Source organism: Excalfactoria chinensis, chromosome Z, assembly GCF_039878825.1.
Source record: "Excalfactoria chinensis isolate bCotChi1 chromosome Z, bCotChi1.hap2, whole genome shotgun sequence".
Taxonomy (NCBI): domain Eukaryota; kingdom Metazoa; phylum Chordata; class Aves; order Galliformes; family Phasianidae; genus Excalfactoria; species Excalfactoria chinensis.
The window spans coordinates 58,416,586-58,441,519 of record NC_092857.1 but is presented as its reverse complement, the minus strand read 5'-3'; the positions used below and the strand labels follow the sequence as shown (position 1 = coordinate 58,441,519).

The following is a 24,934-nucleotide window of genomic DNA, read 5'->3' as shown; positions in this document are numbered from 1 at the left end:
GGTCTCATCATAATTTAAAAAACAAGCTTTCACCTGCTACTAATTTCCTCCTTGGTTGCAAAGAGCATTATTTGTTTGGATGATTGAAAGAAAGAAGCTATTTACATAGCGCAAATGAAAGCATAGAGTGGCAGAAGAGGACATGTACGTTAATGAAGAAGGAAGCATTAAGTAGTCTGCATTTGAAAGGGTAGCTTCTTACATGAATAACCCAAAATCTGATGATAGGCTGCACGTGCACCTGATAGTACTTAAGGTCCAATCTTGCAGCCGAAGCTCATGTGAATAAACTCAATAGGTCTGTTCTTGTGAATAAGGGCTGCAGGATCAAGTTCCAAATAAAATTTGCAGATGATTTGTAGAAATCCTTACACTCTAGTTTCAGTTTATTTCCAAAAGAGAGTTTATCAGGAAGCATTCTAGATTTTATCTGACTAGCAAAACTTAAACATACTAAATCTTTCACATCGTGGATTAAGCAAAATTATGTTTGCTATTTTAACTTATTGTTACGTAACTAATTTACTATTAGATCCGTTAGTGGTAGGAGAAATTTGTCTTACTGAGAAGTAAAATAGATTCATGGTGTTGTCTTATGTAAGCTGGTTCATGTACACTTGCTCTTCATGGAGCGCTTGCTTGACTAGAGCTTTTCAAGAGGTTATCTTCAAAGAAATTACTTGCCAAATACATAACAGGTGTCTGTTGAGCATGTGTTGTGAACTGAATCTTGTCTTAATCAAGTAAGGGTAGATTTTCATGGGGTGAGGAAAAATCTTCGCTGAGATCCTACCATAAACTCTTCCTAACTTTAAATCTTGTTTCAAAAGCAGAGTAAAAACATCAAATTGGAATAAAGTATTTTCCCTTATTTTATTTGTGATAATGGTAAAATCATTTTTGGTGGTCCTCTGGAAGCTGTTTGTTATTGCAGCTTCTTTGCACAGGACATCCAGTCCTGTCTATGAGTGAATATTACAGAAGGTCTTCAGCAAAATTTTCAGTGGAATAAATGTAACAAAATTATTGAGAGTTGCACAGATTGGGCAAAAGCACTTTCAACTATAAATGCAGTTCTTTAGGAATTCATGCCTTATTGGTTTCAGTTTTTTTTACTGCTCATTTGGTAACTTTAAATGTGGAGTGGCTAAGTGTGAAACAGAAATATAACACAAAAGAATACACAGAACTGAATAGCATTAAAAAAAGCTAAAAACAAGACACAGTATTGAATTTCTCTGTAATGGTGGTTTCTGAGCTGTAAGCACTTACACATTTCAAAGGTATTCAGTCTTCTTCACTAGTTTTCAAACCAGTGCTTTTCATGACAGAAGGAAAATGATAATATGGACAACGATAGTAACAAAAGAAAAAAGAAAAAAAAAAAAAAAAGTAAATCTTGTATATATGTGGCCCTCATAAATCCAGAAAGATTACAGCTATTAACAATCTGTCTGTCTTCAGCATTGCATTTTGGTGAGTGAAATAGATGGACAGACACTTCAGTAAGGGCTGAAGGTGGTTTGATGATACCTAAGGAAATTTAAATATGAATCTTTGAATTCTTCGTTGCATACAGTATATTCATTTGCATATGCTAAATCTGCTTTCAGTATCTGCTGTTTGTGAAGACTTCTTACTGGAATCATTATGTCAGATGTGCTTCAGTGAACTCTTCTACTTTGTAGGCAGCAATTGGCGGCAGTAGGTTGGTTCATCACAGTAACTTGACAGTACTCGAAAGGTTCAGAGATAGTTTCATAATTATTGTTAGTGTGCTTCTTGAAAGAAATGATGAGCATCTCGTAAACCCAGATGGGAATTTGTTACATTGTTGATAAATGTGTTGATAAATGTGTTTTACATTTTTAAATTGATAAACAGTGAAAAGCAGAAAAGATACAATAAGGCAGATGGTTGTTTATAAAGCACTTGCAACTTGCTGCAATTCAAAGAATGGTACTAATTGTTAAAAAGAAGACAAAAATTGGAGTAGGGGGAGTGCTTCAATGAGTTAATCATGAGCTTTTTAAAAATAAAACCTTCAGCAGCTTTAGTTCAATTAGAACCATTCTTGCCATCCCAGGCTTCTATGCAAAAGTTCAGAGTCAGTTCTTCATAAACTTTTTTTACCAGCCATTTTTGTGTAGCTGAAATTGAAAAATACCAAAAATCTACCTTTTGTCTAGATGCATCCATTCTGTTCTTTCTCAGTTTTCTTGTAAGGAGAAAAATACTGCAAAACAAAATTGAATTACTATTGGTCTGATTAATAATTTCTACTTCAAAACAAGTGAACTCCAGAGCCTGCAGAGAGTTTGAAGCAAGAAAGCACAGTTGGATGCAGTTATCTTAATTTTTGTTAAAGGAGTTGTGGAAAAAGAAATGTTTCTTGGCAAGTAGAAGGAGACTAGGAAAAAAAAAGATTGAAGTAGTCCTTAGGCAGAATGTAGATCAGTATAGTTGCAAAAATCATTTGTTTCATCTTTGTTTCATGCATGTAAAGTTTGTTTCTGCCTGTAATATTGAAAGTTTCTGAAGTATTTTCATACTGTTTAATCAGGAGTTTTTTGAGATATGTAGATTACAACATTCATCAAGTATCTTTTAAAATGCGTAGATCACTCCAGAAGTAATAACGCCTATTTATTTCCATGGAAAATATAACAGACACAGAGAGCACAGTAACACTGTTTGATAGAGGAAATTCTCAGCATCATCACCACCATTAGTTATGCATTTTCACCAGTGATGAGCAAGGCCTGTACACTAAGCTCATAACAGTCTGCACTGGTGGAAGTGATCTGCTGTTATGGCTGCTGAGACACACAACCCATCACCTCCTTGTGCTCACACACACTGTTTGGTCTCCATAAAGGTTCACCAAGCTTTGATGAATGCCAGTGGGTGCCATTTTTTTCAGCAAGGAGGAATTCAGAGACATACTTTTGCTTCATCTGCACTCCTGTACTGCATGCCATTCTGTCAGACTGCTGCTCTGCTGCCATTGGTTACATGGCAACAAGTTGTTGAACAAGGGATGTTCCATTTCTACTGTCATACCACCAACACTCACCTCTGGTGTCATGGGTCAACATAATAAAGCAGGAGACATTACTTTTTGCTTTTGGAGCAGCCCCCAATTGTTTACTAATTACAGAACTCCAGAGTAGTTAGTTTCCTTTCACGTGGTTTTCGTCTTCTCCACAATAAGAATTTAACACTTCCTGTGTCTTCAAACCTTCCAGTTTTCCAGGAATATTTATATAAAAATTTAACAGAATGGTGATATTTTTTAATAAAGCTCTCATCTGCATCAGTGCTTAATAGGAATAATTTGTAAGGATAAAAGTTCAATTATAAAGCAATAGAGTGTTGTGTTTCTGCATATGCAAACAACCTAGAATTACTTTAAGATGCTCTAGCTGTTCAGTTCATTAACTCAGTCACAAATTTTGATATCCATTAGCTTATGTTGATCTTTGCAGCAGAAATACCCAGTTAGGGTGTCTGTCCAGGCATTTCAGCTGGGACAGGATTTTGTGTTTGTATTTTCCTTCTTCCTTCATAGTATTTATCATGATGCTTTGTTTTGACTTTGGGTGAAAAGCAGGGTTGATATCACAATGATGTTTTAGTTGGAGCTGGGAGAGGATGGAACCAGGACCAAGGTTGCCCAAGGGGATATTCCATATCATACGACATCATGTGAAAAACTGTAGAGTGGGTTGGGGGCTGCCATTACTCAGAAACTGGCTGGGCATCAATTGGCAGGTGGTGAGTAATGGCTTTGTGCATCACCTGTTTTGTAAATACGTCTGTGTTACCGTTACTATTATTCTCCTCTTCCTTTTCTGTTGAAGTAAATAGTTTTTATCTCAACCCACAGGTTCTACTTCTATTTTTTTCTGACTCTCCTCCATTCCTCTTGGAGGAAAAAGTGAGCGGACAGTCTTGTGATTCTGAGCTGTTTCTAGGTTAAACCTCAGCACTGTCTAAAGCGGTGAGATAAAGTTAAGACTATGAGGGAAAATTAGTTCAGTAGACTGGTTACTTAGGATTTTGAGATGTTTTTCAAAGTTATTTTTCATAATTGATTCACAGTCCTGTGTGAAACAGTTTGGGAAATTCTCATATATTCATCCACATATAGTATCAATTCTTGCCTGCCTATAGGGGTTCCAGATTTGCCTCTTAGGCATTTTGGGGAGTATCAGCTTCTAAGCCTTTCTAGTACATCCATCAGCTTGTTCAGTTTGTCACACAACACCTAGCGTGTGGTTTACCAGTTTTTTGATCTTGCTTGTTTTTCTGTTGTGAGTGTAATCTTTATAGAAGTATACAATCACAGAATGGCCTGGGTTGAAAAGGACCACAATTATAACCCAGTTTCAACTCCCCTGCTATGTGCAAGGTCACCAACCACCAGATCAGGCTGTCCAGAGCCACATCCAGCCTGGCCTTGAATGCCTGCAGGGATGGGGCATCCACAACCTCCCTGGGCAACCTGTTCCAGTGCATCACCACCCTCTGAGTGAAAACCTTCCTCCTAATATCCAACCTAAACCTCCCCTGTCTCAGTTTAAAACCATTCCCCCTTTTCCTGTCACTATCCCCCATTGTAAACAGCCATACCCCCTCCTGTTTATATGCTCCCTTCAGGTACTGGAAGGTCACACTGAGTTCTCCCCAGGGCCTTCTCTTCTCCAAGATAAACAGTCCCAGTCCCTCAACCTTTCCTCATAGGAGAGGTGCTCCAGCCCTCTGATCATCTTAGTGGCCCTCCTCTGGACTCCTTCCAAGAGCTCCATGTCTTTCTTGTACTGGTGGCCCTGGGCCTGGGTATAGTACTGCAGATGGAGCCTCACAAGAGCTGCGTAAAGGGGGACAATCACCTCCCTCTCCATGCTGGCCACCCCTTTTTTAATGCAGCCCAGAACATATGATATATTCACTGAAATATACGAGGTAGTTTTGTTGTGGTTTTTTTGTTTGTTTGTTGTTTTTTTTTTTCATTTAATTCTTCTTTTTATTAAATATTACCATAGCAGAAATGCCCTCTACTTCCATATCTTAATTTATGTTTCCAGTGTGTGCTCAATAATCAGAACTGTTGTGGCCTTCTGGAGTAGCAGTTCAGATCTGTGTTGGAGAGGTAGCAGGAAGAAGAGATCTACTGCCAAATTTGAACATAAACTTGATTTTCAGTACTTCTTTTTACAGGTCTTTGTTCTTTGCATCTTTTCTGTGTTTTCATGGTTGGGTGATATCCCAAGATACGTTGTTGGTAATGATAGGAAGCATCTTGGAGGAGGAAAGCAAAGACTTCATCTTTTTTCACTGAAATTATTGTAGAGTTGCATGTGCATTTGCCTTCTTTCCAACAGGGTAAATTATTTTGGATATATAATTTTATACTCTTCCACTGTAGACTTGACATCCTGTAAGAGAGGATGGAAAAATTATAGATAAAAATAAGCAAGCTTACTGAAAAGAACAATAGTTTATACATTAAAGTGGTTAAAGTTATGAAATAAATTTTTGTACATTGCAGGTTCAGGAATACAGCATTTGTCCCCATTTTCTGTATTGGTATCTCTATTCTAAGTGGTTCTGGACGTTGTGGATAAAGCCCTAAAGACACATAACCATCCCAGTCATAATACTTGTGAGATTTTTCACTGACAAGTCTAAATAAATGTATAAAATGCATTTGAAATAATTTTTTTAAGGTGTATGACCTGGATTTCTTGTTACATATGACTCATTTTCCTGCATTAGACTTCTGCTTTCATCAAGTGATTGTAAGAATTTTGGTGCAACAGTCTTTGCTGCTGAAGTAAGGGTAGAATATTAAATGGAATGAAAGAAGGCTGTTCTCTGTAAACTGAAGTTCTAGATAAGACACTATTTTAAATATTTTATGTACCTTTGATTCTGTCAAGTTTGAAAAATATATATATATTTTAATTAAATGACAGAGGTTAAATGCTATATCTTCATGTAATATAGGTACAGTAGGAGTAGAAGAGGATTTAAAACATGAGTAGATGGTGCAACTGATCCCAAACCTCTGAGCTCTCCAGTCAGACAGTTCTCGGTTCACCTCACTGTCCATTTATCTATCCTTCTTCCTAAGCTTACCTGCAAGGATGTTATGGTACTATAATCTTGTGTTTATGGTATTTTTTTACTTACTAGGATACCTGAGGATATTGTAAAATGCATTAGAAAGCAGAAATCACTTGTTTGCAGCACCAAATGACCTACTGTCAGTTCTTGACATATATATAGTGTGTAACCCCAGAGATAATAGGAATAATGTGAACAGAAACTAGGTAAATGACAAGGTGAGAAGAAGTAAGAAGTGAATGTTGACATACACTTTTAATACCTTTTTCATGAACAATTTTTGAACAGGCTATATCCAGTAACAGAATGTGTTATAACTTACAGTTAATTAATGGGTTCTATCTTAATGTAATTTGATATCCCACATTCAGGAATGCATGCATTCTTTGTACTTTACTGTAACTCATAATCTTAGAAATACTGTGTTGGCAAAATAAGGTACATCAGCCAACACCACAAATAGGAGGAGAAGCCACAATATTCGTTTCCTATCAGCTCAGCCAACAACAGAGTATATTTGGCTGACTATCAAAAGGAGCAGCAGCAGTTGTTTCCAGTATCAGTGGAAGTATTTTGCTGTTTAAAAATAAATAAATAAATAAACAACAAACGGGGGAAAAAAATAAAAAAAATAAAAATAAAAAACAGAGATTCCATTTCCTTAACCCAAGAAAAAGCTTGGTCTCTGCATCAATTAGGGTACAAAAATGGGATGTTCATGGCAAGCTGTAGGTTGTCTGCCTTTGCCTTGTTGATGCTCATGAATTACTGCTGCAGCTGCCAGCTCCTAGTGCCTCTGCAGTAGCTGCTTGCCCTCTGCAGGCTCCACTTCTTCATACCAACCAAGATGGTATTACAAGCACAGCAAGATCTGCTGATGTTGCTCAGGAGCTCTACCAGGTTAAGGTCACCTTGTTAATACTGTCCATTTGATACAGAAGGACTGGTTTTGACCAAATCCCTGACAGTAGCAGTGGCAACAAAGACACTCAAAGACCAGTGTTGTGTAAAGTTACTACTATGTTTCTGCTGTTAATGGACAGCATTTAACCATTGATACAGATTCTGTGCTTAGTTCTCATGGCAGGGAGATCATTGTAACAATGGAAAGTTGCTCTTAGGCAGCAAGCTGTTTGGTTTTTTGTAACTTGGCTAAGCTTTATTTTCTCTCACCTTTTCATTTTACTCTCGACTGTTTCTTGTTTACCCTGTTTTATCTGGTATGAGATGAGTTTAAAATGGCTTTCATGCGTCTTTCATTTTTGTAATACCTCTTTACTGAACATAGATCTCTTCAGGCTGGTGACCATGGTATGATTATAATAAAATACGCACAAGCATGCTGCTTACTCTTACTGATACCCATCTTATTCATCTATACCTATGTGAGGAAATTGTCTACTTATTTCTATGTAATAGCAGAAAAAATTACAAAAGCTAGATGCTAGGAATAACTTTTCACATGTTTTTTGTATCATTGTCCAATGGGAATTGTCATTGCTTCTGCATTAGGTTTGCGACAGCAAGGTTCTGGTAGCAGGAGGGTCTGTGTGAGCAGAGCCCAGCAGTGCCCCACGTCAGAACAGAGCAGCTCCAGCTCCTACAACAGGGACTCACTGCTGCCAGAGTTGAGCCATGAGTGATGCTGAATGTGCTCTGGAAGAGCAGGTATGAGAGAGACAGAAACTGCTACACAGCAGCAGCTGGAAGAGAGGAGTAGGAAAAGGGAGAGAAGCAGCCATGCAGGTAACCAGGTCAGTGCAGGAGGTTCTCCAGGCACGGAGCAGAAGCTCCCTGCAGGCCAGGAGTGACCCGAGGAGGAGCAGGCTGTCCATGCAGTGCATGGGCACCATGTGGAGCAGATCCCACCGTGCAGCCATGGAGGAGCCCGTGGTGCAGCAGTGGATGGGGCCTGGAGGCAGCATGGCCCGTGGGCAACCCAAAGAGCAACCCCGGGCCAGAGCTGCAGGCTGAGGGAGCAGGTCATTGTGGGGGTGGAGGGCTGGGGGAGCTGCCACCTGTGGGTACCCATGTGGAGCAGTACCTGAAGGGTGGGCCATGTGGTACAGAGCCGTGCTGGGGCAGTACTTGGAGAGCTGCAATTGATGGGAAACCCACACAGCATCAGCTGGGGAAGGACAGCATCTGGTGGGAGGGACCCACATGGAGAAAGGGCAGAGAATGAGTGTTACCGACTGACTGCAGCCCTGGTTCCTCCTTCCCCTGCAAAGCTCAGAGGGAGGAGGTAGAACAGAGTAAGGGTGAGGGGCAGATGTTTTTAGTTTGCTTTTAGTTCTCACTGCTGTAGACCATTAGCAATAGGCAGTAATTGGTCACATTCAGATGGTCAGCTGTTATTCCCCTTGCTCCAGTATTTGTACCCACACAGTTCAATGACAAGTAGTATACTGAAGTGCTTTCTTTGGAAAACCCAGAGTGGTTGTGAATGGAGTTAAATCCAGCTGGCCACTGGTCATGAGAGGGGTCACTACTGCAAGTGCAAGGGGCCTTGCACTTTGCTTCATAGAACTTCATTAGGTTCACAAGGGCCCACCTTTCAAGTTTATTAAGGTTCTTCTGGACGGCATTCCTTCCTTCTGCTTAATCAGCTGCACCACTCACATGGGTGTTGTCAGCAGATTGTTCAGGGTGCACTCAGTCCTATCATCTGTGTCAATGATAAAGATGTTGTCATGGTTTGGCCTGGTTTCCATGACAAGGAAACCACCAGATGGTCCACTTTTCAAATCCATATCTCTCCAATTTAGAGATAAGGATGTGGTGGGCCTTGCAGAAGTTTAGGTAGATGACATCAGTTGCTTTCCTTTTGTCCAGCAATGCTGTTACTCCATCTCACAAGGCCATCAGACATGACCTTCCCCTGGCGAAGCCATGCTGGCTGTCTCAGATCATCAGCTTATCCCTCATGTTCTTTTACATGTCTTCTGAGAGGATCTGTTCCCTGATCCTCCCAGGCACAGAAATGAGATTCATTGGCCTGTCATTCCCCAGGTCTTCCTAACACCCTTTCTTGTAAAAGGGAGTGATGTTTCCCTTCTTCCAGTCCCTGGGCCCTTCATGTGACAGGTGTGGTGGAGAGCAGCTGGCAATATCATCAACCACCTCCCTTAGGACCCTGGAGTGCATGTCGTGCAGCCCTATGTGCAGTTAGAAATTCAGTTTCATGAGACTTGCTCCTCCCTCACAGCAGGGGAGTAATGGCCTTTAGTTACACTAAGAAGGTTCAAGTTGGATATTCAGAAGAATTTCTAATCAGAAAGAGTACTGAGCAGCTGGAACAGGCTGCCAGTCTTGAGTGAGGTGGTGATGTCTCTGTCCCTGGAACTGTTCAAGAAATGTCTAGATGTAGCACTATGGGACAGTTTAGTGGGCACTGTGAAGATGGGTTGGGGTTATACTAGATGATCTTATGAGATCTTTTCCTGCCTTAAAGATTCTGTGATTCTATAAAACATGCGTGCTACATAATTGACTACATGAGTTCATCAGTCATAATTTCATAGGAAGATGCTTTTTGGACATCACCATGAAAATGAACAACTGTCAGTATCCTTCAGTACTGCCCTCTTTTTATATGAAGTAGAACAATCTTTGATGTTTATTTTACAAATGTTCTTTGCCACCAGTATTTCTTCTTTTTAGAACTGTTTTAAAACAAAGTTTGAAGAAATATTTGATTTAATCTTTCCAAGTTTAATTTAGTGAAGACATTTTTATAATATATTTCATTATTACAGTAAATGATTTCAGGTGTTTTGTATGAGGGTATAAGTGCAAAGTTTTTCGTTGTCACTTATGAAGCCATCATTCTTATATCTTGGTCAAAAGTTCTATACTGGCATTTGCATTACCTAGAGTTTTTTGTAGTTTTCTCCCTCTGAGTTTCCCTGTCAATGGAACACAGGGCTAGGTTAGACATTCTCAGTCACGTGGAATGGAAAATGAAAATGATTTATTGAGAAATAGGGAGGAAAGAGAATAGAAAAAGGTTCGTCAATGTCCAAGGTGTTTTCTTAACCTTCAGCTTGATATCCCCAGAAGAGACAGTGCCTTCAGGGCAAGTTTTTCTCCCCTTAAGGGGAAGTTTCTTTCAGAGTACCAGGTATCCTAACCATGTACTAGAAAAGCACAGTGAGAGGTAGCTGTTTCTCTTAGAAGTTAGCTCCTGGCTTTTGTCAGTTACTTAAAGCAACTGAGAGTCAAGGCTTTCCTTTATAAGGATGCAATGAGTTAATGACCTCTTCACAATCTGTTTGGTTTGCTTGACCTAGTAAAAAGATGCAAGAATTTAATACTGAAACCCTTTTTTTTTTTGGTGTCTGTGTGTTTGCTTCTAAGGATGTCAACCATAATTTGTGTCAAGAAAAGAAAAAAGTGCTGCTAATGGTCAGATTCATGGCTCTTTTCACTCAAATTTATGTAGATCCAATTTATTTTGACCCACTGCTGTTCTGAAGCATGGTGGCAAAATGGTTAAGGCATCTTGCTATGGGAAGGAGTTGTTAATTTGAGCTCTGCTCTGGATTTACATAAAATTAAGCCTTCAGTCCATCTGTGAATATTTATCTGGTCATTTCTGCTGAGGAATCAAAGGTGATAAAATGAGATGCTTGACACATCACTGGCTTTTTTGTCTGTGACTACAAAAGCTGGTATGCTTTAACCATGTTAATCTGATACATCAGTTGGATTTGGCATAGATTTTTAAAATCTCAAAAGTGCACAGCACCAGGTCTCCTCCTAATCTGCAGTGTCTTTCATTAGTAGTTGTAATAATCAGAACTACTAATGATCTTTCTTCCAGGTGCCTTTTTGCAACTCATTGCTAATATGAAAATTGCATATAGTAATCCTAAATTGTAGTTCTTGAATTGGAATATTAAAATGTGTTTACTCAGGTTTGCATTTGTACTTTTGTGCTTTTGTGTTTTATTGAGTGTCCTTGTGTCCTTTATTTTTTTTTGCAACCTTTTTGGTTTTCACCTCAGTTTGGGAATAGTGGTGATGCTTTCTGCTGATGCTTAATTGCTCTAGTACTTGACCGAAACCTCTAATTCATAGTGATGTGCACAGAAGTATGAAGTATAGAAAACTGAAAATTTCTTAAGATGGACTATATAACTAGGCAGTTTATGAAGCTAGATAATTGTTAAGTTAATATATAACAAGAGATGCTTTTTGTAAAAAAAAAGTAAAATAAAATGTAAAGAAAAAAAAAAGAAAGAAAAATAAACCAACAGGTGTCAGCAAAGACCATGTAACAAAACACTGGATCAAATCACAACCGCATATGCTACATTCATGACAAATCCCTGTTATTTTTCATTTAGTTCTCTCAAAAGATCTTGAGATCCTATTTGTGATCAGTCAAATTAGAATCCAGAATATCACACCCATGCATTAAGACTGAATTGAATTGCTTTCAGTAGAAAATGCAAGAAATCCCTTAGAGGTAATGTCAATTCCATCTTAATGAATTGTTCTCCCACACTATAATCCAAGTGAGGTCTTTTGTGGATTTGTAAAATGCCATTGATTTTTTTTTTTTTTTTTTTTTTTTTTTAGCTTGCAGTGAACAGAGCCTTTGGAAAGTCCATTCAGCTTTTAGGATTTTTTGTTCTGACATAGTGATGGTGGATTATTTTTCTTTCTTGTTGATTTTTGTTTATCCCAGTACCTTGGTATGTCTGTGTCTAAGAGCAGAATGTCAAAACGTTCCTTTGCATCCCTCATTGTTACTTATTGGCAGGTTTGTCACTTGAGGGTCAAAATAAAGCTCATTCAACCAAGGCTATGGCAGCCACAGTAGCAAGCCTCAGGTCAGTCCCACCACTTGAGATTTGCCGCAGGGCAGTCAGTTGGAATTCATTTTGCATTTTTTTTTCACTAAGCCTTGCTGCTGCTGTACTGTAAAAAGGAAAAAGTTGTGCGCTGACTACTGTATGTTATAAGCATTGTTTTTTCTTCTCCTGCTCATTTTCTCTTCTCGCCATTGAGATGCTCATTATCATTCCGGAAATAAATGTGATAATATGAGAAGGGACATTAAGCATTGGATCATTTGGCCATCATACTGCTTCTAGTGGTTTTTACTTGTTTATTTCTCTGATTAGTTAAAAAATACTCAACCTGTGAATACAGCCTTGAAATTCTTAGAAAATTACTAGTTATACTTAGCGACCTATCTCCAAGATTGAATTTAAATCATTTGAAAATAATATTCCTTCTATACATGAGGAGGATCCACTTAAAAAAAAAAAATGTAGATTCAACAAGGCTGTAAGTCAGTAAGGCTGCAGGAGAGCTACTCTTGCTTTACAGTGTAGTGTCCAGTCAAACATACATGTGATGGCTGCTCCAAAAGTAATGCCTCATACTTTATTATGTTGGCCCATGATGTTAGAGGCAGATGTTGGTGTTATGGCAGTAGGGGTGGAACCTTCCCACCAGTATTCCATTACATTTTGTTGCCATGCAACAGATAGCAGCTGAGGGACAGTCTGACAGGATGGCATCTGACATGGGAGTGCAGATGAAGCAAAAGCATGTCACTGAATTCTTCCAAGTGGAAAAAATAGCAACCATTGATATTCATTGCTGCTTGGTTTATGGAGACCAAACAGTGTGTGTGAGCTCAGCGTGCTGGTGGGTGGTGCGTTTCAGCAGTGGCAGTAGCAACGGTGGGCACCTCCAATGGTACAGATTGTTATGAGCACGATAGGCAGGCTCTTGTTCATCACTGGTGGAAATGCATAACTAATAGTGATGACTATATTGAAAAATCTTGTTTTGTGGCTGAGAATTTTCTCTATTAAATAGTGTTATTGTGTTCACTGTATCTGCTGTATTTTCCATGGAAATAAATAGGAGGCATTGCTTTCAGAGCAGCCTATTTACTTCAGGATAAAAGAACACAAAGGCAAATGACATTAATTTTGATCTATATGTAGAATTCACAGACAGACTGATAATGCTGAACCATTACACATTTTAAGTGTACTTTTGCCACAAGGTAGGAACTGACAAGAGATTGAACCTGAAGGTTGAATTTTCTGCACTCTCTAAAGAAAAAGAACAGTTTAATTTTTCTTAACTCAAAGCACAGCTAATTATATCCATGTGTGTTATTTTAGTGGTAGATGTGGTCAAACTTGAGGTTAAAGAATTGTTAGTTCATAAGGTTAATAGAAGAATAATAAATACAGTGGGAGGATGTTGAGATTTGCTTATGGTAGGCCTTATGAAAACAGGATATCAGGCAAGAAGAAAAATGCCACGCCATGTGTTTTTTGTCCGTAATCTATTTAGTTTTAGATTTATCATCTATATAATTCTGAAAATTCTAGCTGATATGTTAGAGCTTTAAGTAAAATTATTGTCATTAAGTTATCTTGCTCTGCAGTCTATCTTGAGGATTTTCTTGAAAAATGAATGAAAGCAAGTAGTCTGACAAGGTATTCAAGGAGTGTTGTTTCACAAATAGGCATCTTCGGAGGCAGAAGCCTCCTGTGCTTTGAATAAGCATGTAGCATTGCAATGCTTCTTGTCCTTGATGTGAAGTGGCTGCTGCCAACTTTAAGAGAATAGTTGTGTGTCTATTCTCATTTAGTCCCTGGAGTAGTAAAAAGTGGTAGTATGTAGCATTCGTGATGGTTGGATTCTGTTCGTGATTTGAATAGCTGTGAATGAGGGATATGGTATGGGAAGTCTTAGATTCATCTGGTGAAATCTTGTCCCTGGAGGAATATATTCAATCCATAATTTGATCCTTTCCTCACACTCTCCCACCCCCACCCCCCACCCACCGCCTCCCCTCCCCCCACACACACACAAATCTACAAGTGTGTAGGAGCAGGCAGTGGTGTGGACATTGTATTTTAACAGCTTGTCCTTTCTCCAAGGTTTTGTAGTCTGTCTTCTGTCGTGTGACTGATTGTAATGTCAGCTGGTTTTGTGTTTGTTGTCCTTGTCTTGCCACACGTTCTTTATTCTTTATCATGTGCTAACAGTACACTAACCACTTAGCGGGTTCACTACGATTTTGTTCAGGAGGTTTGCACATATGGGACAAGAGAGGGACGAGATATTTGGTTGTCTTTGAAGAATGCACTAACTGAAGGGTTCCCCACATCTGTCGTGAATCCATTAACATTCATGGCATGGTAATGGTTTCCAGTGAGTACTGATAGAACAAGGCCACACAGCACAAAGATCTTTGCCATTTATTTAATGTTTGTTTAGCAGATAATTAATTTGGGGGAAGTAGTTTATTTTATCTTGTTCTTTTTTCACCTCTCCAACAAGTTTGCTGTCCTGTTCCTATGCAGAATATAGTGGTAGATTTACCTGTGGTTGTTATTGAAAGTATGACCACTCAGAGAACCAGAGAATTCAGAGAACCTGAGTTGTGAAAACAGCAGGGAGGAGGCCTGCCTGGCAAGGCTCAGTGCACTTCATTGCATCCCAGCATGGTTTTTGATGTGAGGTGTACTGAAACAGCTCAGCTGGATTAGAATGTAGGTGTAACAAAACAAGTCATTGAGATGTGATCTATTATCTGTATACCTGGCTTTCAGTGTTATGAAAAGGTTCACCAGTGGGTCATGCATAGCTTTGCTTTTCCTCCTATGTGTCAAGTTTGTTCTTGTATTTTTGATATGGCTTAGAATACTTCCTTCTATTTCTTACTGAATTAAAACTCGGGGTATATTACCTTAAGTTTTTTGGAGATGCCTTCTTGCTTTCAGGGTATGCTTGCAGTTGTCCTCTTTTCCAGACTACTGCTATTTAAGGATCGTTAGTGCTCACTGACTGTGCTGAAGGACTCTTCTATTTCTCTGCACTTATGTTCAGGCTTCTGTACTTCAGGATCTTTGTAACCTGTTAGTCTAAATGGTTCTTAGTTTAATTTTTGTTTTCCCTTGCATGCTAGTATTGATCTTTTGGTCACTTGGCTTCAGGATTATGTGTGGCAAAGATTAATGCTGCTAACAGAATTTTTTTGTGCTTCTTGGTTGTTGAAAATAGTTCTTTATATTAACAATATAATCTTAGAACATGAGCCATATGCAGCTAGGACCTTACCAAACAATGTCTACTAGAATTAAAAGTACCAAAACTTGGGGTTCCATAAACACCACAGAGCCATTATTGTTTTGGCCACCATTGTAAAGATGCTTAGCAATGCAAGGGTAAAATCTCACCTCTGTCTAAAAGCTTCTGTGGTCTTCTCTCTCTGACTCTGTTCTCTTTGTTGTCTATCCAGGTAATCAAATTTAATTGCTCCATAATTAAAATTATTTTGGTTGTGGAGCCATACGGGAGAGCTGAATTAAATTTATCTGTCTGGGATTATTTTTTATCCCTATATGTTATTTCTAACATTTCATAACCATAGGTATTCAAATTTGTATTGTTGAAGCTTCTTTATATTACTGATTTAATCTTTTTTCAAATATAATAAATATTACTGTTCATAACATAAGGCTGTATAAGACTTTTGAACTTCATAGATGTCTTATTTTGGGCCCATAGTTATTTGAAAAGGTACTTCTAGAGGTATTGCCACTGTATGGATAATATCTAAGTCAGAAGTTTTATTGTTTTGTAGTCTGCAGAAGGCTAACTGAGCATTCAAGTTTGATTCCTGTCCTGAACCATAATGCATTACTGCTTTAAATGGAGTTGATAGTAGATGAAGATAATCTGTGACCAGGAAATAATAGCACATTATCATGTGCACAGGACGATGTGCTATTGTTACTGCTCAGGATGTGTTATGCTTACCTGTCTGTGGTCTCTTCTCTCTGTAGCCTGCTATTTTTTATTTTATTTTATTTTATTTTGTTTGTTTTGTTTAGAATTTTTCTGGTCCAGACAAAGTAAGTAAAGCTTTGACATTATTTAAGGCAGAAAGTCCTTAGGCTTACAGAAGTGAGACACTGAAAGAAAAGTTGATGTATAAGCCATTTAGCTTCCTTCCCAAGAGGACTACTTTGTGCTGAGAAGAAGGATTCCCCTAGTTCACCAGTTCCACCTTTCTGACGGATGGAAGTGTGAGGCTAACCACCTTTTTGTGGTGGGAAGGATTCCTCCCATATTGTCAGAACAAGGGGCAAGAAGTGTGCTTTGCTTTTGCTTTTTTCCCCAGTTCTCAAGGCAGGCATTGAGAAGACCTTAAGATCTTTAGTGTTTAGTTCGGGTATTTATCTAATTTAGAGTGTGTTTTTCTGCGTGAAGAGTAAAGACACCTTAAAATCAGTTTCCCAGTGTTCCTACAAGAAGTAGAAAATTGACATTTTTTTCCTCCTGTCTACTGTCTCCTCCAGGCCATTGATTTCACACATTTTGGGAAGCCTTAGTCTTGGCTTTTTCTTGTCCCATCTCAGAAACTTGGTGCTTGCTTCCTGCTCACCAGCAGCCTTGTTACCTGGAATTACAGTGCAGCATACTGCTCGTTGGCTGACCTCATGAGTTGGAAGAACCTTGCAATAGACATATATACCAATAAATCTTTTCTGTTATCTGCCATCCTTCCAGGTTGACAGAGTACCAACCATTGCTAAAATATATCCTTGAACTTATTGAACTCCTGCTCCCCCCAAAAAAAAAACCCTCTTGTGGTCTTAAATACACTAGGGTAGTTTACAGTTTTTTTCTTCAAGTCGTTCTCAGCCTTGGAGGCCATCCAGGAGCTGAGTTGTATGAATCTTACCATTTCCATTAGCAACCTCAGCCTTTTTTCTTCACATGTTCTCTTATTGAAGACATTCATTAGATTATGTCTTTGCTTTACAAGAGTGCTCAGCTGATTTAACCATTCAATTTTTAAGGCTGATATCACTGTTTATTATATTAGAGTAGTGCATGAAGAGACAGGATCAGAGCCCCATTGAGTCTGGCTCTGGAAAAACTCAGTAAAGCTTTGCATCTACCCTGAAGACATCACAGTCTGAATGGATAAGAGAGAATAGAAGATGTAGATATGTAACACTGCTTCAAAAAAAGAGACTTTTACAAGTCATGTCTAAAATATATTTTCTTCATAGCGATTTTTTTTTCACTTCCATGGGTTCTTCTGGTATTTCTGATGGTTTGTAGATGCTTGAATTTAGAGTGAAAAATAACATTTCTATCTTTGAGGCCATATTATCATAATATTCATTTTAATGTCTGTACAGCATCAGTATCTGAGACTGCAGGAACTTAACTGCTTTACTTGCTGGCATTACACTGAAGTTGATTTCGGTGAACCATAAAAAGTTTGGCCCTGAAGGTAAAATTACACTGTATGCATGTTCCTAACATACTGCTTTGGGGATAAACATGTCTTAAATCAACTCATCGCTCACAGCTAAATTCCTTCCCCAAATGCAGTTTCTGTATAGATAGTAATGTTTAGTAAGAATGATTTTCTTTAAAACCATAAAGTTTTTTAAATGTAATTCTATCAATAAACATATTTGAGCAGAGTAGGAAAGAATTCACAGAATCCTAATAAAGATTTAGTTTTTTGTGTAACGAAGGACTAGGGAAGGCAGGGGACAGGTACAACTTTTTTTAATTAGCTTTCATCTGTACCTCTAATTTGTTCAGATATGTTCCAAATGTTTGCATATTATGTTTACTCACATGTACATAATGAAAACTGTTGGACTTCAGTGAAACTTTATTTGGTAATTCTGCATTTGGAAAATTAAAATTGAAGTTTATGATACCCTGGCTTCTACTTGCTCAGTTCACAGTGTGTTGTTAAGATGCCATCACTTGAGAGCTTTTGTTACAGCAGCGTTTCTGTTGTGGCTTAATATGCCATGGGTTCAGATGGCAGTAATTGTGGCCTTGAGCAGTTGGACTAAAGAATACCAGGTGGGTTTGTATCCAGATATTCTTAGATTAATAATTCCAGTCTTAGATCTTGTCCTGTCTGGAATTTACATCGTTCCCTAACCTTTAAAATGAAGGCAAGCACCATTTGAAGCTCTTAATGAGCAGGGTTTCTTTCCTCTTTAACATGCGCCCCTTTATTTTTTAAGCTTCAGCAGCCAGTGAAATCCAGGCAGTTACTTCCAAACCGTTTTTACAGCCCCATGTGGACAAAGCACTTCAGTTTGTTCCTCAACTTAATTTGCAAATTAATAATAGTTTAAAAGTTTTTCCACCTGCTTCTCCATTTTCATACAATGTATAAGGATGAAAAAATGTCCTTAGATAGGAGGTAAACTTTTGAAGTCTGAACAATTTGGTTAAGTTTGAAGCAGCAACTCTTTGATTGTGACTGGGCTTTTTTCTTGTTGTTGTTGATGCTCTTTGAAATAATTCCTCTTGTTTCAAGTCTCAAATTTCAATTTTATTTCTACATGAAGACAAGTGACTTAAACTCCCCCATACTGTTAAATCAGTCAGGGTTTTTTTTCTATTTGGAACACCTTTGACCCATCCCTCCCCAGTTCAGTGAATAGAAATGGCAAGGCAACTTGTGCTGAGGGTGACTAAAGATCTACTCTCCTTGTAGCTCATGAAGTGAACCTGCAGGGGAGAAGGTTTCAGGAGTCCTGCTTAAGGAAAAAATGCTTTTAAAGTGTTTCTTTGCAAAAGAGATCCTTTCTTGTGCCCCCGAGTATATATTAATTGGTTATAATCCTTAGTTTTCAGGCACATAATTATTCACACAGCAGCAGGTGATGGATTCACAGGTACAGTTACAATTTCTTTGTACTGGCAAGCAGTCTTTACTGAGAGTCAGAGAGGACCCTTTTGTATAAAGCTCTATGTTCTATAATTAGTTGTACAGTAACGAATTCAGATATGTGGCAAAACACGCGCAAGCTCTCAGAAGTTTAACTAACTAGCCTTCAAGTTATCTGCCTGGATATGTAATTACTGTAGGTAATTTAACTTTTGTTTGCTTTTTCTTTTGGTCTGTTTTTTTTCTCCAGATTATTACTAATCATGTTTATGGACTACTGGAAAACGAATGCCACTTGAAAAAAGTAACTCTCCCAGTAAGTATAAATATTTTTCAAAGATATCTTTCACTTGGATCTGTGAAATGTAGAGAATGTGATTCAGTTTTCAGATACAGACAGGGGCTCTGTGCAAAGTGCAGTCTCAGAGCACTGATTTCACATGCAGCATGTCTGCACATCTGGAGAAATGGTTTTGCCTGGCTATTAATGTGCTTGCTTTATCCAGCCGAGCCTTCCTCACCTCACCAGATTATTCAGAATGTCCTAATTTTGGTAGAGGAACAGTAAGTTTTTTGAAATGTTGTTTTTGAAGATTTTATATTTGGACAGGTGCCTCCAGCAGACAAATTACCCCAAAGAGGAGTCTCAGTAAATCTATTCCATGTCTTTTTGTTAAAAAAAAACAGGTTTTCAGTAGCTTATAACATGTATGTGCTATAAAGTGCCAGTGTTGTTTAGTGAAAATAATGTGGTCAGCCCTTAGAAGTGACAAAGCACTCCACAGACAGTATGAAAGAGTGCATCTGTCTAGAAGGGTATTCAATAACATGATGTTCAGTGAGGAACCATTAGCATGATTGCTCTGTGTAGATTTTCCATCTCTATTAGAATGGAAGATGAACAAGTTTGTTCTAAGTTTCATCGTACTGCCATCACCTTGGTCACAAGTGCAGTACTGTCTTCTGCTCTGCTCTGAGCTTCGAGGGTCTAGGCTGGGAGAACTGTTCGTTATTTACTGTTTTTCTGTGATTTATGTGGTAAGCACTGGTGTACTGATGAAGTTTGTCACAAGTACACTTAAACCATTTCCAAGTTTATTGCTTTCTGCTTCTCCTAAGTGTTGTAGTTTAGTTGCATTTTGGAGTAAAGGACAAACTTTCAGTGCAATTTCATTTTGAGCAGTGTGGAAGATTTGTTATGAGGTATAAATAACATTGTTAATTGTTGTTGTTTGCCAGAAGCCCTTTTTACAGTCAAAAACAAATTATGAAGAAGGCTACAAAAATTAAGAAGGTGAAAAATCAAAGCTGCCTAAATATTATGTTTACGTCACCCAGAAGTTTTCCAAGTAACATCACAAACGAGCATAGTTTAAATTGGTAGAGGACGCTGATAGAAACAGTAAGATGGCTTGCGGCAAGATTAAGATGTGTTAAGTGAGGAAGATAGAAAAGAGTATTATAGCTGCTGTTTCATATCACAGTAAGATCACTAAAAATGAATTTGAGGAGCTTGTTGTAGTTGTGATGGCTACTAATAACGCAATTCATGAATTTGATAGATGAGCTGCCTGCATATTGAATCATCAGCTCAAATGAGAAAAACAGAAATGATTTTTCTCAATACAAATTGTCCAGAAACTTCCACACTAGGTGTTTTTGGGTTTTCTTGGAAACAGGAAGAACTTCTGAAGAACTGTCTCAAATTGGCATATCAGTGGCACATATCTTAGAACAAATTGATTTACTGTACAGTAATCATCTTCCTGGATGAGATGGTTTTTAAGCCTAGGGTTCTGTAAGAAATCAAACATGAAGCTGCACACAACTATTATGTAATTTACTGCTTAAATCAGCTTCTCTCAAAAGAGGCATGGGAAAGGGTAAATATGATGGTCTTTGAAAGGGCTCCATAGCCCTTTCAAAGGATTATATTTCCTATAATCTCTAGGAGAGATTCCTAGAGCTGTATATAAGGAAAGAATAATATTTTGGGATAAAAGTCAGCACCATTTTTGTTTTAAAAGATCTCCTAGAATTCATCAAAGGCCTCAGAGATCTCATGAAAATAAAATATCTTATCAATAAAAGAGTACATGGATTTCCAACAAGCTGCCAACAAGATTACAAAATGCTCTTAAAGAAAACACTTTTTGGCTTTCTGTGGTATGTTTGGTCACACCTTCCCACCTCTTACGAGCAGGATGTGACACACATGAGGCAGGAGTCTTCCTATGGGTTTATAATTGGCTAAAAGGAAAAAAATAAAAAAATTAAAAAGATATTTGTGCTTCACAGATGAAAGTAGTTGTAGCCACTGTGATGTTATTAAGCTCTGCACTGAAATACTAATAAATAAAAAGAAAGAAGGAATTAATAGAACATAAGAAAAGCAGATGATTTTTCTAAAATGATAATGAATACTTAAATCTAAAGCTGATTCAGGTGAGGTTTAATATTATTTAATACTACTGGATGATTAGGTGGTGAAATGACATGAGATTCAATTCTGGTAAATGTGAAATTGTGGGGAAAAGAACTCGCTCTGTAAACACACTGGTGGCCTCTAAATGAGCTATTACTACTCAGGAAAGATCTTGGAGTGATTGTGAATAGCTCTCTGAGAACATCAGTTAGTGCTCAATGGCAGTCAAAAACCCTCAAAGGAAATAGGATGTTAGGAATTATGAAGTGTTGAGAACAAAACAGAAAAACATAGTCATTCCACTCATTATGTGGTACCCCATCTTGAACACTGCATGGAACCTGGACACAGCATTAAAAAGGATATGTAGAATTAAAAAAAAAAAAAAAATACAGAGGAGGGTTGCAAGGATGTTCACAGGCATGAAATGCTTTTCAGACAAAGAAAGATTAGACAGCTTGGAAAATAGAAGGAATATGACAAATCTATAAAATCATGAAAGGTGTAGAGAAGATGAATAGGGAATGTTTTTTTGCTTTTTTTCATAATAGTGAAGCTAAGGGGCATCAAGTTTAAATTATCAGGCAGGAGATCTCTACTGAAAGAGAGGAAGTACTTTCTTCATATAGATCCCAATTATATAGTGGAACTCATTGATGCAGAATACTGTTAAGGAGAAAGGTACAAATGCATTCAAAAAACCTATTTGACAGTACTGAGGTGTGACAGTTACAGTGAATTCTTGGGGTCGCTTGTCCCAGGAAGCTCAAAATTTGCTGGCTGCCAAAAATAAGAGAGTCTGTAAACATTCTGTTCTCATACTGTTTCAGTAATCAACCTCCAAGTTATCAGAAAAAGGATACTGGGACCTCTAATCTGATTAGTGTGGCCATTCTGGTTCTTTTGTAAAAATTTCTGAGTTAAATATGGAAATATTGTCCCTGAACTTTGTCACAGAAGATCAGTAAGTTGGTGTACTGTCTATCATTTAGTTTGAGCTTATAATGAGGTTGATAGTGTAATGACGTTTCAATACATTAGATGTGTTTCAGGACTTTTTTAGTGCTTTTCTTTCCAAAGTACTGAAGTGTGCTGAAATTCTATGCTTCACTGACAGCATTTCGTGTTCTCCTGTCTTCCTTAATTTCCGCTTCCTGAATGAAGTCCAACTCTGCTGTCTTTATTTTACTTTCTCAGGTGGCATCTTCAGTTTTGGAAACAATCATTTGTAAATTTCATATTTTAAAAAAAAAAAAAACAAAAAACAACAGTTTGGGAATCTGGAAAGATTGCCTGTCATTTTATTTCACTAACATCTATGCCAAATATGAATCCAAACCTTTTTTCATCCAGAGTAGCTTAGATGTTTTTTGTGTTACTGTTTCTGTAAAACACTGTAGTTTTCTTCAAGTTCAATATCTGCTCCTGGACCTGAAAATTTAAATGAAGTGACTCATATTCACGGATAAACAGTTCAATTATTTCTTTTAAATTCCTCATTTTGTGTTCCATTGAAGGTTGTATTATTAACACAAAGACGGAAGTTGGTTTTTGGGGGGATTTTTGGGTTTTTTTATCCAGATGAAGCTTCTGTGTTTCTGGTTTAAATGGCATAATCTGTGATAGATCTTCACTGCTCTTTAGCTGTTGAGGACAAATATAGGGTGCTTCTGAATTAAATGCATCTTTAACAGCTTCTGGGAATATCTGAGATGGAAGTTTAAATAATTACTAACATGTTTTATTGACAGTAGTACTGAAAGGTCTCACTTTGCAGAGTCTTCTAACTTATCAATGCTTTGCTCTTTCACTTCAATAGATAAAACTTCATTCAGTAGTTCTCTTGATCTACTAGAAAGTCAAGAATTATTTTTCCATGAGAAACAACAATCTCTTATCTTCACTGCTTATTCCTTTTGTTACCCAAGCCCAGTTAATGCTTGGTTGTAAAAATTCCACCAGTTTCAAGTGTATTCATTTATTTCTGGTAATCACCAAATGCTAATTAGATGCTTGCAGTATTGATCAGCAGCTTTCATTTTGTACAGTATGATTGAAAAATGATAAATCCGGGCATGCAATTTCATGAAGACACTAATGTAAGTGAGTTAACATGTTTTATGTAGAACTACATAACGGGATTTTCTTGCAACACAAATGAACAGTTTTCTTCCTCCACCAGCTACACATAATTCTCAGTCTGTAGAGTCTTTTGTTACATTTATTTTCCTTGTTATTTTCTCCATTCTCAAGATGCATCGGTTTCACCTGTTTGTACACTTGTTCAGCTTATGATTTTTAATGTGTTTCTTAGCTAACATAAGAAAAAACACTTGGATTTTCTTTCCTTTAGAACTTTAAACTTTAGCAATCTTTAGCAAAATTGACAGAATTAAAGACCTCTGGATCTTAGTTTACTAAAGGCTAAGAACTGAAAATTGAGTCATAGCATAGATGTTTTAGGATGAATGTCAGAATAACATTGATTTATAGTATATTTTGTGATTACCCTAAGTATTGGTAGCAACTATGAAAAATAATAACTATTCTGTTATTGAAATATTCTATACTCTGACACTGACATCATCATATGATAGCTTATATGAGATTGAATACTTGAAGGGAGCATAAAACAGGAGAGGAAATGGATAGTGATAGGACAAGGGAGAATGTTTTTAAACTGAGACGAGAGATTTAGGTTAGATATTAGGAGGAAGGTTTTCACACAGAGGGTGGTGACGCACTGGCACCGGGTTGCCCAGGGAGGTTGTGGATGCCCCATCCCTGCAGGCGTTCAAGGCCAGGCTGGATGTGGGTCTGGGCAGCCTGGTCTGCTGGTTGGTGACCCTGCATGTAGCAGGGGAGTTGAAACTCAATGAATATTATGGTCCTTTTCAACCCAGGCCATTCCGTGATTCTATGATTCTATGATTGAGCTCATGGAAAAATAATCTCACTGTTTGAAAATTGCAAAAACTTCATTATGTGTGTAAAATGAATAGTGAATAACTCCTCAGGGAATTCCTCATAACTGTAGATAAAACTTAATATGTAATTTTGCATTAGAAAAATAAATCTCAGAAAGTAAACATTTAACAGTACTTCTAAGTTTTAAATTATCAGCAAAATATGGATTTGCTTGACATTCCTAGCTACAAATCTTTAGAAAACTGTTATTGCATGTGAATAACAATCCTGAATCAAGTTGTAAAATTAGACTAATTGAAGCTGAGCATTTCACTGAGCTTATTCAATTTGTCTTTAAACAAAAGATCAGAAATAAGTGTGTGTGAATAGCTCCAGAAGAGAAAGTGGCTGATAAAAACAAATTATTTTAAATGTACTCAGTTTGTCTAGCACTAAGTGGCATTCTGCATTGATTTGCCAGTAAAATGTGGTTGTGCACAAGAGTGACCCTTATGGGCATTCTATAGTTAAATCTGGATTTAAGAAATTGTTACCGTTGGAAGAGAAATTAACTTGAGGCAAATTTTCCGATGGTAACTCAGTTGAAGAAAGGAACAAACATTTATTTTTTAACAGCTTAATAGATATTTTTGATTTTTTAGGTTAGTGTAATTGCAAAAGCGTGAAGAATTGTGTCTTCTAGAACGTATGATTATTAGGTGCTGATATTTCATAATTGCTGAACAGAAAATTAGTTTTCT

General features: G+C 37.6%; 1 protein-coding gene across 10 annotated transcripts in view; it reads left to right on the top strand.

Moving 5' to 3' along the window:
* Positions 1 to 24,934, top strand: part of ARB2A (ARB2 cotranscriptional regulator A) — a 260,171-nt gene that overhangs the window by 43,146 nt on the left and 192,091 nt on the right. For all 10 annotated transcript variants that reach the window (XM_072358861.1, XM_072358857.1, XM_072358859.1 and 7 more), the window contains one exon: positions 19,092 to 19,157. In XM_072358861.1, the coding sequence (XP_072214962.1) occupies positions 19,092 to 19,157 (66 nt within the window). The remainder of the gene's footprint in view (positions 1 to 19,091; positions 19,158 to 24,934) is intronic.